The sequence below is a fragment of the Macrosteles quadrilineatus genome, unplaced genomic scaffold (genome assembly GCF_028750875.1).
Source record: "Macrosteles quadrilineatus isolate MER2022 unplaced genomic scaffold, UCM_ALF_1.0 Scaffold_1__1_contigs__length_201487025, whole genome shotgun sequence".
NCBI lineage: Eukaryota > Metazoa > Arthropoda > Insecta > Hemiptera > Cicadellidae > Macrosteles > Macrosteles quadrilineatus.
In genome coordinates, this window is record NW_026542594.1 from 12,911,456 (window position 1) to 12,927,727 (window position 16,272).

The 16,272-nt window shown below is 33.7% G+C and overlaps 2 protein-coding genes across 2 annotated transcripts; both read right to left on the reverse strand.

Moving 5' to 3' along the window:
* Positions 1 to 696: 696 nt before the first annotated feature.
* Positions 697 to 5,354, reverse strand: LOC128983258 (uncharacterized). Its single transcript, XM_054402494.1, has 3 exons — positions 4,895 to 5,354; positions 2,414 to 2,541; positions 697 to 1,456 (listed from the first exon to the last, which is right to left on the reverse strand). The coding sequence occupies exons 1-3, from the start codon at positions 5,283 to 5,285 to the stop codon at positions 1,271 to 1,273; spliced, it is 705 nt and encodes a 234-aa protein (XP_054258469.1). The 5' UTR covers positions 5,286 to 5,354; the 3' UTR covers positions 697 to 1,270.
* Positions 5,355 to 11,599: 6,245 nt separating this feature from the next.
* LOC128994662 (cuticle protein 5-like) lies at positions 11,600 to 14,648 on the reverse strand. The gene is made up of 2 exons (XM_054419362.1): positions 14,623 to 14,648; positions 11,600 to 12,190 (listed from the first exon to the last, which is right to left on the reverse strand). The coding sequence occupies exons 1-2, from the start codon at positions 14,635 to 14,637 to the stop codon at positions 11,600 to 11,602; spliced, it is 606 nt and encodes a 201-aa protein (XP_054275337.1). The 5' UTR covers positions 14,638 to 14,648.
* Positions 14,649 to 16,272: the final 1,624 nt, after the last annotated feature.

Consider the following 16,272-nt stretch of genomic DNA (forward strand, 5'->3'; position numbering starts at 1 on the left):
TGTTCAGCGACCCAAAAAACACAAAGAAAAGTGATGATTAGGACTGTACCTAAACTTTCTGCTAACTTTCCTAATATGCCTAGACTAAAAATGCATAAGTGTACGTAAATAATAGCCGATTGTCAAATCAAATCAATCTTAATTTTTAACAAATAATAGATCAGCATTACATATATAACATAAAAATTATCACATGGGTTCTGCCTGTGTGTGATAAGAGTTTATCACTGGCTGCTTAATCTTGATACTATTTACACACAAAAAAGAAAAAAATTACACTTCTTAGTCTAATATAATTTAAATACATATTTTAGGCGGGGAGAGAGTATGAAATGGAATTGGGGCTGCGGGTTTGGACAGTAATCAAATATACTCAGTTTCTTTTGTCGGTGAATTTTAAATATTAAATGTCACTTTGCTTCTTTGCGCCTATAGAAAACAATGGGGATGATATTTGTAAACACAAAACTGCTTTTGCTAAAGGTTGCTGAGGATAACAAAATGAAAGAAACATTTCGATAAAATCTTTAATAAACAGGAACAATCACGTATCAACGATAACAAACAACACAAAATAACAAACAATAAATCACAAAATATCGATATTTCTCTTTGGCATTTAGCTCGTACTCAAACAGGTATACATCAGCATTTATTAATTTACAAATGCATTTATTAAAGATTCCCAGTAAAAGAAACATGAAATAAAAACATTTAATCTTTTAATTTTATATTAACTAATATCATGGAGATTTCCTAATTTTAAATGTTTGGTAGGTTGAGATTTATTATATTCTGCACTTAAATGAGTAAAAAGTCAGTTTGATTGCAATAAAATCTTCTGATTCATAAGTATGCAAATACTTTTAATTTCCCATTTCATTATTATTCCCATGTAGACATTTTGTACTAAGTCACAAATTTTAGTTCTACTTTTAACCGAAATATTCAACGCTAAACTATTTTTCCTATCTTCGTAAGTTTAGGAGTTTGAATTATGAGGATCTGTGTAATAGTACAGTATGATAATATAACATTTACCACGGACATACCAGACATTTACTAACTTTGATGCATTGTAAATAGAGCTTGGTCTCGATTGACTTACAAGTATCAAAAGTGCTTTATGAAAGCTACATTGAATAATAAATTAGTTGATATCATGTTAAATACATCAGCCCAGATTTATCCAGGTGATCGGTTACTATATACAAAATAAACTGTGGAACTCAAAACGGTTGGCAGTATATCAAGTAAGGTGGAGTTAAGGCTACGACTGCGGTCTGTAGGCCTGGTAGACAACGTCTTGTGCCGCCTCCGTGGACGCCGCCTCCAGACTCCGCCCCCAACCACCATGATGGTCACCCCCGGCATACACAACCTGGGGGTGGCTCTCTCCGCCTCCACTGCCTACCAGCTTCTTGAGGCCTACGATCGCTGATAGCAACAGTGCCACCTGAGCAGAATTAGTAGAGTAGTAATACTTTTGTTTAACTTTAAATTATACTTTTCATAATATGCATAGAGGACCGGTTTAAATGGCTTGTTAAATAGAAAATTGGTAACTTTCTAAATAAAATTTAAACGGGTTTCTGGTCTGAAGATTTTTGTTAAATGTTGTGGCTATGTAGAACCATGAAGATGGTATGGGTAAGATAACCATGTGATTAAAGATGCTTTCAATTGATAATCGTACCCCATCTACTTAATCATTGGTAGTCTAGCTCTTATTCCTTTCTTTAATACTTTCTTGTGAAATGGCGACCATACAAAGTAGGTATTTTAAGCCAAGTATGGATGGAGATAAGTGTAGGATGAGTGGCGGGATCTTGTAGTCTTGTTATTGCCTAAGGCTGACATATCAATGTGGGAGTGCTCCTGACTGCCAGAACGTAAAACACCTAAGTTCAGGGGCACTCCCATATTGCCAAGGGTATAGATAGCTTTGAAAGCTATGAAGATTAGAAAAAGACAATGTTTATTTGTTCAAATATCACCCAAACCTATGTCATAGTTCCTAAATATGATATTACACTCATTTCATGAGTCTAGCTATATGATATTTTTTGTGAAATACATTGTTGCCAACTTAATCCTTGATACTAAGGATTACGTTGGTGGTTGGCAACAAGGTATTTAAGCTCTAGATTAGTGATTAATAGTCACTTAATAAATGAAAAAGTTTCAAAAACAATATGAAGTTCGTCTAAGGGTAACATTACGTATAACCATATGCTTGTACGTATTTTCTATATCATGTATCGGTCGATCTGTTTATATTTAAATAACCTTGTTATCTAAAAATGACATTTATTTGTCAAATTGTTAATTATCAAAAATGTGAAGTTGCAGGCCACTCGAATATGTTATTGTAGGTGTAAATGTAGACGTATTAACAACTTGTCTACTATACCTTGCCGATGAGCAGGGCTTTGCCAGCGATGAGCGCTATTTTGCCCATAGCCATCTGCAGCATCATGCCACCCATAGCAGCCGCCGCCATCATCATCATGCCACCCTTGTCTTTCTTCTTGCGCCCAGCTGGAAAAAATGCCTCTGTTAGACAATAGTTAATCAAATTACCCAGACTGGCCATCATTATCACATTAACTTTAGGCGCTATTACTTTAAGCTACTATATAATGAGACATGCTTATGCGTATCCTGTCAAAATATTTATTTTTCAGCCTTCATTATTATACTTGTTGTGAACTAATCCTGCATTTGACTACTCCTCATATCAAGGTTGCTGGTCTGCAGCAATTTAAAAATATTGTTTACAGTATGAGGAATGCATTATAGAGTAAACCATCACATACCTCGTCTTGCAATTAAAATTTAGTGTTTTATAATCCATACTACATATCTTTCCCCGAATATGGAATTTTCCAAGTGCTAGACAGAAACATTATATCCGAATTGGACTCATCAAATTGTAGAAATTTAGGTTGAAACATTTACATTTACACATTGTAACACGCAACGAACAAAACATTTAACTTGTAGGACTACATCACTTAGCCTGACCAACGGCACAGACTCATGCATATAGCACGAACCCAGTAAAGGGACTCACCCCCCCACTGGGATCGTGGTGACTAAGGCATCCCTCATCTCGCTTTAATGAAAGGACTATGGGAACATGTAATTAAACTGCACTCCACTCTTTCTCGCCTCGCTGCATCACATCTGCCACGGTGTCTGCGTAACAGAGCCCGATGCTATAAACCCAGCTGAATTTCTATCTTCCTCATCAGGAAAATATACTACCTAAACTAACGAAGAAAGACGTCAATCTCCCTGTTGTCTCTAGCCAGTTACATTAATAATAATTGTCATTGTGCTTGCTGTATTGGTTAAGTCCTTGAATGTGGTAACTAATAATAAGTCAATGAAAAGAGGTGCTTTAACCACCCAGCCTTTCAGAATTGACCGAAAGGTATCAATGACTTACACGGTACAGTAGTTGTCAACTATGCGTGCTGATGATGTGACGTTTGAATTCCTTGATTGTGATAAGCAACATTTAAAAAGCAAAAGTAACTCTGCTATACAGCATTAACTCTGCCTATTCAGCATATCAGAGTTAGCCGATCATAGGCCAATTGGTTAAATGGTTAATAACCATTCAAAAAACAATTGCCATTGTGTTTTTGTGACGTTTCAGTACCTGGAATATGGTTATTAACATCTCACTGACAACAGGCACTTTGCCTACTCAGCATGCCAGGGTTGGCTGGTCACCGGACAACAACCATTTACACGGTCATTGTCATTGTGTTTGCTGTGAACAGATCCTGTTGTTATGCTTGAGGAATTGGCCGTAATTTCCTGTAATAGCTACTCATGTAATAAACTTTTTATATAGTTTTTTTATGTTTTATGAATATTTTTGATCACTTTTTATATTACGAGAGAATGGCTGAAATACAATATTAATTTTGTTAGTAGCCTATGTAGCAAAAAGGATATTCAAATTCTCACTTTTTTACAGTTACAGTGTCAAACCAAAATGATAAGAGTGTGATGAGATTGAAGCGTTCAATAAGTAACTAAATTAGTATAGCTTCATTGAGTTATAAACCATTGTTTATAGCTCAAAAATTAAATTATTAAAAAAATTAAATCATTAAATTTAAATTAATTTAATTTAATTTTTAAATTAAATTATTATTTTAAATTATTAAATTATCAAAAAGTAAATTATTTGCAAAAGAATTCTTAAAATATAGCAGATTAGCCATTTAATTATTAGAGAAGTCTTTGAAAAAATATTTATTTTGATGAGTGTCATGTTGATACTCCTTTAAAACTAATGATTTTGTAGAAAACTGTTCGTAAATAACTAATGCATGTTAATTTTGGTCTGACTAAAGTGAATATGAGAATGTTCTAAGAAAGAGTTCTCTCCAGAAGCTAGAAATTTCAATTGACAGCTAAATCTTATCGTTGACCTAGGCCAACTTTGGGGACAAATTATCAAGCAATTTTGAGACATTTGTCATGTGAGACTTATTCCCGAGATAAACCCGATAACAGTATTTTCTATTTTTAGGCTTTAAGTTAGTTACAAATCTAATTTTAAACTATGTTCCAATTATTACCCTTTAATACCTCTACCATTGAACGGCGTTAAAAAAAATACATAATTTTAAAGTAAATTTAAATAAGTTGGTAATTTATTATGAATTATGTAAACCCAGATATACAACTACTTTAACATATACATGTGAAAATAAGCTTTTTTTGCAATTATAAAATGTTCAGTTTTTGGATGACACTTTCCAATAACAATTTCAAAGTATTACTTAAGTTTCTAAAATGTTGTAAGCTTTGAGTTATGATAAAATATATAAAAAAGAAACATGTTAGACTATAGCAGTGTCAAAGATACCTTCTAAGACATGAGCCGGCATGGAGATCTGGATAGTTCTGGTGTCGAGGTAACGAGACACTCTGTCCTGCAACATCTGGTCGAGAGCTGCACTTCTCTTGTGCTGGTCGCGGGGGAGGGACGCCTCCAGCTCACCCTCGGTCCTGACAGGTTGCCTGGGGGTGGCGTTGTCCACCGCGGGGTCCCTGGTGATGGTCAGGTAGTCAGTCACAGGTAGAGTGTCCACCGTCAGCGCCCGGTCCAGCAGAGCTACTGTCTTCAGCCTCAGACAGGAGTAAAGGTCAGGTTCGTCACCACACTTGTCTAGCACGCGGGAGAACACGCCCAGGCCGTCGGCACGGACTGCCACCAGGCAGCAGACTAGGACCAGTGTTGTCCTCGCGACAGACATTATTGCTCACTACGCTACGTTTGTGCGACGCTAGGTTGTTATATAGGATTCATACGGACACAGGGGAGATGTAGAGCATAACTAATCACAGCCCCCTCTTCTGCAGCCACCGTGCGATGACATTGAACCATAAAAAACAGACACCACCTATAGTTATTGTGACCCCCCTCCCCACCGTGTACGACTGTCCCTTTCCACGGCTTTTCCTTCCGTGACAAACGTTTTTAACGAATCTTCGCCTCAGCCATTCATGCATTCCGGCTTGTCAGTCAGTTTCTCCTGCGACGTCAATCTCTCATCAGAAATGGGTTTCTTCAACTCAAAACACAAATAAATGTCCATACAATTAATTCACTTACATCGTGTAAGCCATAGTAGACGTGGAGAACGTTTTACGCAGGATGTATTAGTTACCCTATAAGTTTTAGCAGTCACACAATATTTGAGATGAATATTTTTCATTCGGGACTTGTTTAGATAATCATTAAATGAGTAGCCTACAATAATGTCTGTAATTAAGATATAAATAGCATAAATACTTTGTGGTTTAAATGGATTTTATTTGCATACCATACGGTATGGACAAATACGATAAAAACAAAAACTGGTCGAATACAAAAAGTAACAAATCATGTTTTTAGTTGCAATTACTACCCCTTATATTACACCCATGATTAAGGTACTACGTAGCCATTGCTACGCATATAATATTATATAGCAATACATATGATAAATTAAAATTGAACGTATTTTCCATATTCTCTGCGGAAACATTAACATTTACATGGCTCAGGAATATCCTTCCTCTCGATCAGCTCTCTCTCACCTAATACTTCCTTTGTTAACAACAACTAAGACTTTCAGGATGTATTTAGTTTAATCGTTGAGCTACTCTACATAAAATTTACACCATTACCTTTGACAAAATTTGTAAAAGCGACTTTGCACAGACATTTGTTCCCTCTGGGATTTTACTGGAATCATTATAAGAAAAACCGTTGTTTTATATAAGATATGAAATCAGATTTCCAGGTCATTAAAAGAAAAAGATACATCAAATATATTTTATTAATGAAGATACAACATGAACGTTAACTGTTTCAACCAGAACATATTAAAATTTTGAAATTATGGATGTAAGGGATCCAACTTGGTTAACATAATTTTACATAAAAATGGATATATAATATATGGTACAGGGAAACATTTTTTTACAAGTATTTATATATTAAGTAAATTTAATGACAACTTAACATGAGTTAATACACCCCAACAAGTGCACTAACATACAAAACAAAACATCTGTAAAAATATTGAATTAGAAACTATTTGGAAGGTCAATTGGATTAATTCTTTTGAGCCTATATGTAGCTTCACTATTATCGAGGAGGTTAACTGCCAGGAAATTTGGACGGTTTTCTAATTCTTTTTACATTTTTCGCTTAGTTTTTTTTTTTATTTCTCTTGTAATGAAAGGTATCTTCGTATCTTGATGAATAACAAATTATTAGACATATACCAAGGTACTTGTAAAATTGTTCTTAGTGTTTTGGATTGAAATATTTAAATTATTTATATATTTGAGTTTGAAGTGGTTCACCAAAGTCCAATACCGTAAGTCCAAATATGTTTTAATATAATGTTGGATAGAAATAATTTGTGTTTAACAGATAATTTTGAATTTCGACCGATAAGCCAATCCAGTTTGTTTGTTTTCAAATTTAAATTAAGCCTTTTGTTCCAAATATGAGAGGTAGTAGTTGGGGAGTGTTTTGCATTAACCCATCCTGTGAAATATTATTTTAAGTAGAGAATATTGCCTTAGTAATTCATATGCTCCTTTTATTCCTCACTCTGAACAGAACACAATTTTTGTTAGTATTGGACATATACTAAAGGTACTTAGTTATTTTAATAAAAACTCCTTACAATATTGAATGGGGATATTTTGGTAACTGCCCCCACAAGGGTAACCAGGAAAGTATACATAATCCTTGATATTTAGCCATGAACGAATTAATTTAGAATCACTAAATAATCAATCCTATCCATATTTAACTATTTAAATAAGTATTAGCCATTGTTTATAATTGCCATTGAGGTATACAATAATAAAGTTTCTAGAAATGCTTTCAAATGTGTTTATGGCAAAATCAAAGGGTCAAACTAAAGAATAAATTTTTTTTATAAGAATCAACAACCACTTTCCAAATCACTGAAGTATTGAGTTCCAATTAACATGTTTATTGTTTGCAAAAATAGAACGGATTTCTTACTTCCATAAAACAACAATCATTCAAGCCATAAACTTTCTAGCAGAAAATTAAAACATTATGTTTACAATTAATCGTAAAAATTACTAACTCACAAACAAAATCTAGTATCCAAGCCTAGGTGATTCTTTTCTACCCCAGTTCTAGAACAGAGTTGGTTTCTGTTTTTATACCTATGAGTGGCTACAAGCGCCGTCGTCGAGAATGAAAGGGACCGTAAATGACGTTCTTTCATTTCATATAAACGAACTACAATTCCGGAAAAATATGTAATAAGGGTTCTGAAGTATTTTATACAAATAAACATTTAATGTTAAGGTTTAACTATTTTTTGTCATATAATTTAGTTATAAATGTTGCCTATTATTGTCCTTTTAACATTAGTTTTAATACAGTCGTTGAACTATTTTACCTTACTAATAAAAATAATGAACTAGAATCTAAAAACGTTACTTTTAATGAAATTAGTTTTTTTCTAAATCGACACAACATAATGAACGCGATCATTATCGCATAGTGAGCAGTTCCGAGCCAATTAAAATGCAGCTTTGCCCTCGGGGCCATCTTGTGTTATTATCACTGACACATGTTATTAGTTTTGCCCCAGATATTCTCTAGGCTAGTACAGGAACCATGTCCCCGACAACGCTTATAATGCTACACCTTTTCGTTAGAAAGCATAACTGTGTGGGCGAAAGTTGACGAAATGTATTTTGGTTGATATTTTGGGTGTTTTGGGAGATAACCAGGAAAAATAGATCCTCTGTATAGTTTCTTGTTTTTCTAGCAATTATATTTGGTAAAACAGTTGCGTTGTGTAGAATAGTTCAAATTTAATAATGGTCTAGCTTAATTTGTTTCTAATTTAATCAAATGCTAACTGCGGCATGCCCTACGCACGGAAATCAAATATTCGATTACGACCGTTTCTATACGTGTTTGACATTTTTCCACACATTTTTTGATATTTTTCCACTCATTTGGATTTCTTGACGATTTTGTAGAGGGACGGTCCAATCCCTGGTTCTGGTGTTATTGCTATTAAAAGTCAACATCTTATTAGATCTCTCCATTAATTGTTGGCCTAATGACAAATGCCATCTGGGTCTGGTATAAATCTCGCTTGGAATCGAACCAGCAACCCTCACATTTTATGCACTATAACCACACAGCCATCTAGTCATGAGTTTATAGACCTGCAAAGAAAAACAACAAAAGCACCGAGAAAACGAAAGCCACGAGGCAATCTATTTTTAACCAATTAAAATTAATTTAATAGTAAATTTATAATTTAAACATATAATTTAATAGGTAAATTAATTAATTGATTAAAAATCTGTACGGCTTAAGGTCCAGAAAAAACACGGGCGTTATCACAAAATTACTGGTGTTTGTAATTAGTGGGAGCTGTACCTCCTCCAGAATAAAGTCCCGCACTCTACATGCTGTTTTTTTCCCTGGTATGTGAATAAAAACTGTATTAATAATAATAAAAATTCGAAGCCCGGGTCTCGCAGCTATCCCATTCGTCAGTTTTCGCACCATCGCTGTGTTTATATTGTGAAGATATCACACACCATTTATGGGTAAAAAATATTTTAATTTTTAAACTTGATTTCAGCGTTTACTATTTTGAAAGCTCGCCTAATATTCAAAGGTTTGGGGTACGATAAAAAAAATGATTCTTGTTCATAAACTATTCAAAATTGGGCTCAACTGGCCTTAATGAATGGTGCGATCTTGTATTCAAAACAACACGTCTAATTGGTCAGATACTTAGCTTCAAAATTATTTTTATTTATTTCCAAATTTAATGTATCTAATTCTACTTATATCTCTATTACCAACGCCAGCTAGGTTCAATTGTAGGTCATTAATAAGCTAGAGGCCTTCCTCTGAATCGAACCGGTTAACTTTTGATTAGCCAAACATACCGGTGATGTCTGTGGCTGTGGTAATTGAATGTCAAAGAATCAATTACCAACACTCCCAAGTGTTAGTACAAGGGTTTAGACTTTCTCTTTATTGCATGAATATATTCTTCCACTTATTTAATGCCACTTAATTACTATGTATGTAGTATTTATGTTCCATATTGATAATGTTTTCTTTTTTAATGTTAACTTTTACAAACGATGTTAGGTCTACTGAACTCATTTGATTTGAAAGTTTCGAAGCCCGGGTCTCGCAGCTATCCCAGTCGTCATTTTTCGCACTATAGTCACGGTGTTTATATTGTGAAGATATCACACGCCATTTGGTCCCACCTTCACTGGTCCACATCTCTCACTTTTACTCTCACATTCCAATATCTGGTTCGCTACGATACCCGTCCCGATCCTTCTAGAGCTATGCTACCAGCAATAGAGGATCTGGTATTCAATGGCGATTAAGAAATGTCTCGTGTTAATTTGTAGTTAATTTGTAATACGATTAATATTTATGTTTGGGTCATATCTTATGGAAAATTGTTAGCACGAGATTAAATTATGAATATCTACAACTTTTTTATTATCTTTTATTTCAAACGGGTTTCGAGTAAAACCAATTAAAAGCCAAAACTGTGAAAATCTATTTTTTCCTAGTGTTTGTGCCAGAAAACAAAGCAATGCCTTTTTAACTACGATTACCACACTTCCTATTTAATTAAAATGCAGTATATTGTGCATAATAAAAGCGCATAAATTAGTAAGCTATTAAAAACATGTGGTACAAGTGCTTAAAGTACGCACTTTATTCCATTTTAGGAGATATTGCTTATGCAGTTTCTTTGAAAATACGTACCGAATTAAACCCATAAACTAAACAAAATTAGAAATTTTCTATTCTAAAACTTTATTTTAGTATTAGCTGGTACCATTAGCCAAAATGCCGTAACGTTAGTTGTAAATATAACTCAAACGTCAAAAGTTAATACAAGGATAAATTAAAAGAAAACACAAAAAATATGTCAAATAACACTTGTAACGCCCAATCATCGCTCACTTGTCCAATCATCATCGGAAACATCTCCTATTGGGTCTGATGATTGTGGTGTTCAAAATCGAAATTGATCACCAATCACCGTATTTTATATGTCGACTTATGAGTAAACAGTATAAATGTGTATTATTATTATATTATTATATTATAGTATATATATTATAAATATTATTACAAGTGTTATTTGACGTATGTTTTGTGCTTGCAGGTAATTTAATAACACGTATGATGCTGATAAAGAAGTTATTTTTTGACAAATTATACTAAACCTGCATACTCAACGGATTCCCAACATATTTTGACCAACATAAGATCATAAGGCTCATCTCGTGTTTTCTTAACTTTTTTGCTCAAGTCTTAAGCGCGATCTATATATTTAAAATATTTATTTTTCTATTACGAGTTGGTTCGGTTTTTCTACCTGATTGGTTTTCATAATTTTATGCAATAAAATTTAAAAAAGGATACAGTATAAAAAAATTAAATATAAAATTTATGCATGGATAATTTTTCCGTGGCGAGGTCACGTAAAATCCAAAAGAATGTCGGACGAAGCCAACGGGCAACAGCTAGTACCACTATTACATTTAACACCATTACGGTACTTATTAGATCCAACATGATAAAATTTCCCAAAATTCTAAATCCCTCTAGACATATTACCTTTTACCTTATAGAGACACCATAGGTTATGAAACCTGTGTTACTTTGTAATCGTTAGTAGCATAGCATACCTTTAATAGCTTAACCTCATTACTGAAGGATTGTAATAAAATGCAACGACGATATTTTCCTTGTTTTCTATATAAAACTAAAATTTAGTGTGGTCAGTAAGTAGTTTTCATAATAAGAAAGATATTTAAAAGATTTTACAAAAAACTTTTCTAATAATGTACCATTTTATTATTAAATAACATTCATCCAAAAAGAAAGGAAAACAAAATCGTCCAAATTGTTATTCAACTTTTAGTTTGAGTCCAAAAAAGAGATTCCAAGGAATGATAATTTGTTAGATCAAATAGTGAAGACCAATAGTTTATTACATAATTCAACATTTTATCAGTGGTAATAATCATGCGGTGCTCGATGGGCAGTATGGAGAGCTTCCAGATGATGTTCCCTGGCAGCAGCGACCTCGTGAGTGTCTGCCAGGTATCCGGACTTGAGCACCACAGGCTTGGCGAGAGGTCCGTGGTAAGCGTCGAAGTGGTAAGGTGCCGCATGATAGGAGTGTCCATGGTCAGCGCCGTAGTTTGAGGCGTATCTGCCACTGTAGTGGTCACCGTAGCCTCCGTGAGCCTTGGCCTTGGCTACGGCGGATAAATGCTCAGCCTTAGCAGCGGCCACCTCGTGAGTGTCTGCGATGTGTCCGTCATGCAGGACGTGTGGGATGGCGGTGGGACCGTGGTACCTGATGTCTCCATGATGGCCGTCATAAGAGCCACTGTATTCCTGGCCATGACTGTATTCGTAGTCTCCTCCGTAGTGAGATTCCTTGGCTAGAGCGGCGAGATGAGCGTTTTTGGCTGCTGCTACCTCATGGGTGTCTGCCAGGTAGCCGTTGTGGAGGATGACAGGCTTTGCTGTGGGTCCGTGGTAGTAGCTGCAGTACACACTGCTGGTGTACAGAGCCAGAAGCTGTAGAAGAGCCTGCGACATACATTTTATTTTTCTTAATAAGGCAGGGTGAAAATTCCGTGTTAAAATTAATTACTATCTTCTGCGCTCAAATTTGCAATAAAAGTATTGCGAGTAATGTGTTAATGTATCAATAGTATTTTTTTTTATTACATTCTTTATTCCCTTCATCTATATTATTAAAACGAAACAGTGTTTTTTTTTATTTCACGATTCTGAATCAACCACTCGACGAATTTTCATGATTTTTGTGTTGAAAGAAAGATAATTTTGAGAACTAGGGAATGTCGAAGCCATAATATTAGTTTAGGGTTTCAGTTTTTTAGAAATTAAGTTTTAATTTTTTTTAAGTCTAGCAGCCGACTCTAATATTCTAAACTAGCTTTTGGCATAAAATGATTTGCTTAACATAACAGCTGTAAACATTCAGCTTTTGTGTCACAAATTCAGCATTTGGATAAAAATGTAAAGACATACTTAGGGTTGACTTATTTATACGATGTGTAATGCTAATCATTGATACGTTCAATTCTTCTGTAAGAGGAGGACAGATTAATTAAATATACATAGTAAAATATTAGGATGTTCAAATTATTTTTTAAAGCAATCTTTGTAATCTTCGATTTGTTTTAGCGCAATATAATTTGTTTAAACTAAAAGCTGGTTAAATATAAACTGTGGAACTTTGAGGTTATTTTATTTACTCTTATTTTGTCATTGATTATAGGAAATAAGTAAGATTAGTAGAGATAATTAGACCACAGTTTTAACCAAAATTAATTAAACCACAGTACAAACCGAGACTCTGTACACGAGTCTTAATAAAAAAGGATAAATGCAAATTATTTTACTGCTACACTTTTCAAGGAAAGATAAAAAAATAACAATGTTTACATGTTTTAATTCTTCATGGTAGCTTTCATTTACAATAATGTTTGTCTGCTTTAACTTTGTTTGGATTAGGCCCGGAAATATTTATGTCATAAAAAAAGATCAAGAATAATCAGGAATTATGATTTTAAATTACCACCACAACCTCAGCTGGGTTATATACAAAGATAAACAGATGGATGACATAGATTGAACACAACGTCAACATTGACCTAGGATACTGCAATTAGACAAACCATCCTTTTATGAAATCGTTTTCAGTTGTGGTTACGTTTGGGGGCGCCTATATCAGCGCCCCCAACCGTGAAAATATCACTTTTATTTCAACTATGAATATATTGTAGTTTAAATTAACTAATATGGGAAATTACAATGCTCATTTATTCAATGAGGGTGGGTAATTATCAAGGTTAGAACTGATAACGGTATGGATGATAACAATTGACAATTACGTCATTAGCTTTACTAGCATGTTTACTTTTTATATTCCTGCTACATGTGACCAGTTCTTTTTTTCAAATGAATGTTATTTGAACCAAACAGCTGTTTCAAAACAAACTGTTATTGTTTTAACTTTTCTTTGTTTACGCTTATCTATTTAGCAATTAATGCAGTGAAATTGATATAAAGGATAGGTGTGACGATTAGTTTTGATGTTAGGACACCAAAGTTAAATTATGTGTACTGTGAATTTTATTGGATATTATCGTTTTATTTTAGGTCGTTTCTATTGAGACCTACTGAAAATTGTGTATAGTAGTTATATTGTGGTGATAATAATTATGGAAGATGCAGGTATGCTATGGAAGGTGGTATCGTTGACTAGGTCTATACACTTCTCAATTGACTATTAGGCTACTCTCTCTACTGTAGGCTACTTATAATCAGTGTGCGTCTGTGCGAATTGGCTGCAAATCTCACTTAAACGCTTTTCACATCGTAAAAATTGCAGAATTGCTGTTTAATTGTAAAATTATAGGATTTAAAATGCATAACGTATAGGCTATATGATGGAATAAAAACATATTTGGTCACACAACATTTGTTTACAAAATGGTTTTTCACATTAAATCTGCAAGAAACTTTGTCTCTATATGTGTAAACTAGTCGATCTGAATTGTACACGGTTTTAACTGACTACTGAATTCCCGTACGTAGGACGGGCTAACACCTCGTATACATTAAAATAATTAAAATTGTTTTAATAATCCGACAAAAAATTTAATATCCTAAGATATATCTTAAGAATCTAGAGATTATTAAGAATAACTTAAAATAGCCGTTTATGTATTATATCTTTAAATAATTAAGACTTTATAACTTGTTGAAGTACTGCCAGTAATAGTAACTTACTAAGTTTCTTAGGATTGAGGCCAATTTCAATTTCTTAACCAAGTGTCTCTACTTTGTTTAAAGTAATATTTAATCATTATTTAGAAATACTTTGCATATTACAATGATGGTATGTGTCCAATAACCTGTATCGAAACGAATTTAAGGTCATATATTTTAGGATAATATGTTTGAATAAACAAGGTAAATGAGATACTTACAAAGGAGTTGTTCATTGTTGGAGGGTTGTTGGTGACTGTTAATCCTAGTATTGAAACTTCAGGTTTAAATACAAGACTGGACTTCGTAATACATCCTTTCAATCCTGAAACATCGGAAACAGCTTACATAGCTAGGGCTCGGTGAAGAACGACGAATTTTCATTATATATCCATCGCGTGCATGATGTCAAAAATTATAACATGAATTAACTTTTGATCAACAGGAAAAAGACACTTACTAATCCTTCGCAGAGTGTTCTCAGAGTTAAACCATAAACTTCGTCAATGAAGGTTTTCATCGAAATTAAAATCTACTCAAACCACGTGTCAAAGTTTGATGCTTTGACTGTAGTCTAATAAACCTGGATAACACTTAGGTATTTTCTTGTTTTATAATATTTCTATTATGCTAGCTCCATGGTCATTCAAAGTTTCAATGCTTACTTAAGAGTGTAAATAGCCAATTATTAATAGAAGACTTTAATTTGACTCAAAACTACTAAATCACAAAATAACGGAAAATCGGATTTTCTTGAAAATGATCCGAACGATTTTCTAAAAAATGTAGTGTGTTATAGTCCTTTGAATTCTTAACAATTCTAAAATAAATAGTACAACAACCCATTTCTGTAACAATTACGGTTCAAAATTTATTGCAACTTGTATGATTTTTAACTGTAAAGTATCATATTTACTCTCACTGCTTACCCATGATAAAGGTTGTTGACAAGCTTAAAGTATGCGTCAGAATGCTGATACCGTTTATTTAGGTATGTGGAACATCTATGAACTTAGTTTTTGCTACCTTAATACCACACGGGTTGTTCGTTTAGTATTTTAGTCGTGACATTGAGACAGACAGGTAGACAGGCAGACAAGCATACACCACCTTCATTGTATAATACAATAGATATGAAGCATGTACAATATGAGATATTTCATAATATAGCAGAAGTTAATAGTGCAGCTTGGTCAACAGCAGTGATATAATGCATCAATTTGTTTCAATTATTTACATGTTACAAAGTTGTTTTTATCGTGTAACATAATTTGCAATGTTTTTATAAATTGTATCACTAAACCTTGACTAGGGCCTCTACACAAAATAGACTTTCCGTGTAGTGTAATAATTTAAAACCAAGAAAATAGATGAAGTTCAGGACCATCTCACCAGAGTAGGGGGTAGTCAACTAGTGTATTGGACTAAATAATAATTAAAATAAATGCAGTATCATAACAACAGCTGATTGATTTATCAGTTGACACACAATATTGTCATTGGTTCGTAGATCATCTCAACAGATTGTCCCACGTTTTTGGCTTCAAATGTTTACATTACTCAGGAAGTCTATTCTGTGTATAGTCAGTGCCCTAAATTACTGTAACTATAGATGAAATAATCATAATATTAGTATGTGAGGAATGGTGCCTTTCTTTCTCTGTCTGAATATATAACTGATAATAAGAAAGGGGGTTTAATGATTTTATTAAAACAATATACCTCATTCAGAGTCATCAAAAGTAACGAACGGCATTTTCAAACAATTATTGCATGTATTGCAAGAAAGCTGTGATTGTAAGTACTATGCCTAAGTGTGTACATACGTATCTGTGTTCATCTACTTTTTTTTAGCAAATATGATTTTTTAC

Coding starts and splice junctions, on each gene's coding strand:
- LOC128983258 (XM_054402494.1), bottom strand. CDS start 5,285: ATGTCTGTCGCGAGGACAACACTGGTCCTAGTCTGCTGCCTGGTGGCA. Junction 2,542..4,894: donor GCCGGCTCATGTCTTAGAAG/GTATCTTTGACA, acceptor CATTTTTTCCAG/CTGGGCGCAAGAAGAAAGAC. Junction 1,457..2,413: donor AAGCCCTGCTCATCGGCAAG/GTATAGTAGACA, acceptor AATTCTGCTCAG/GTGGCACTGTTGCTATCAGC.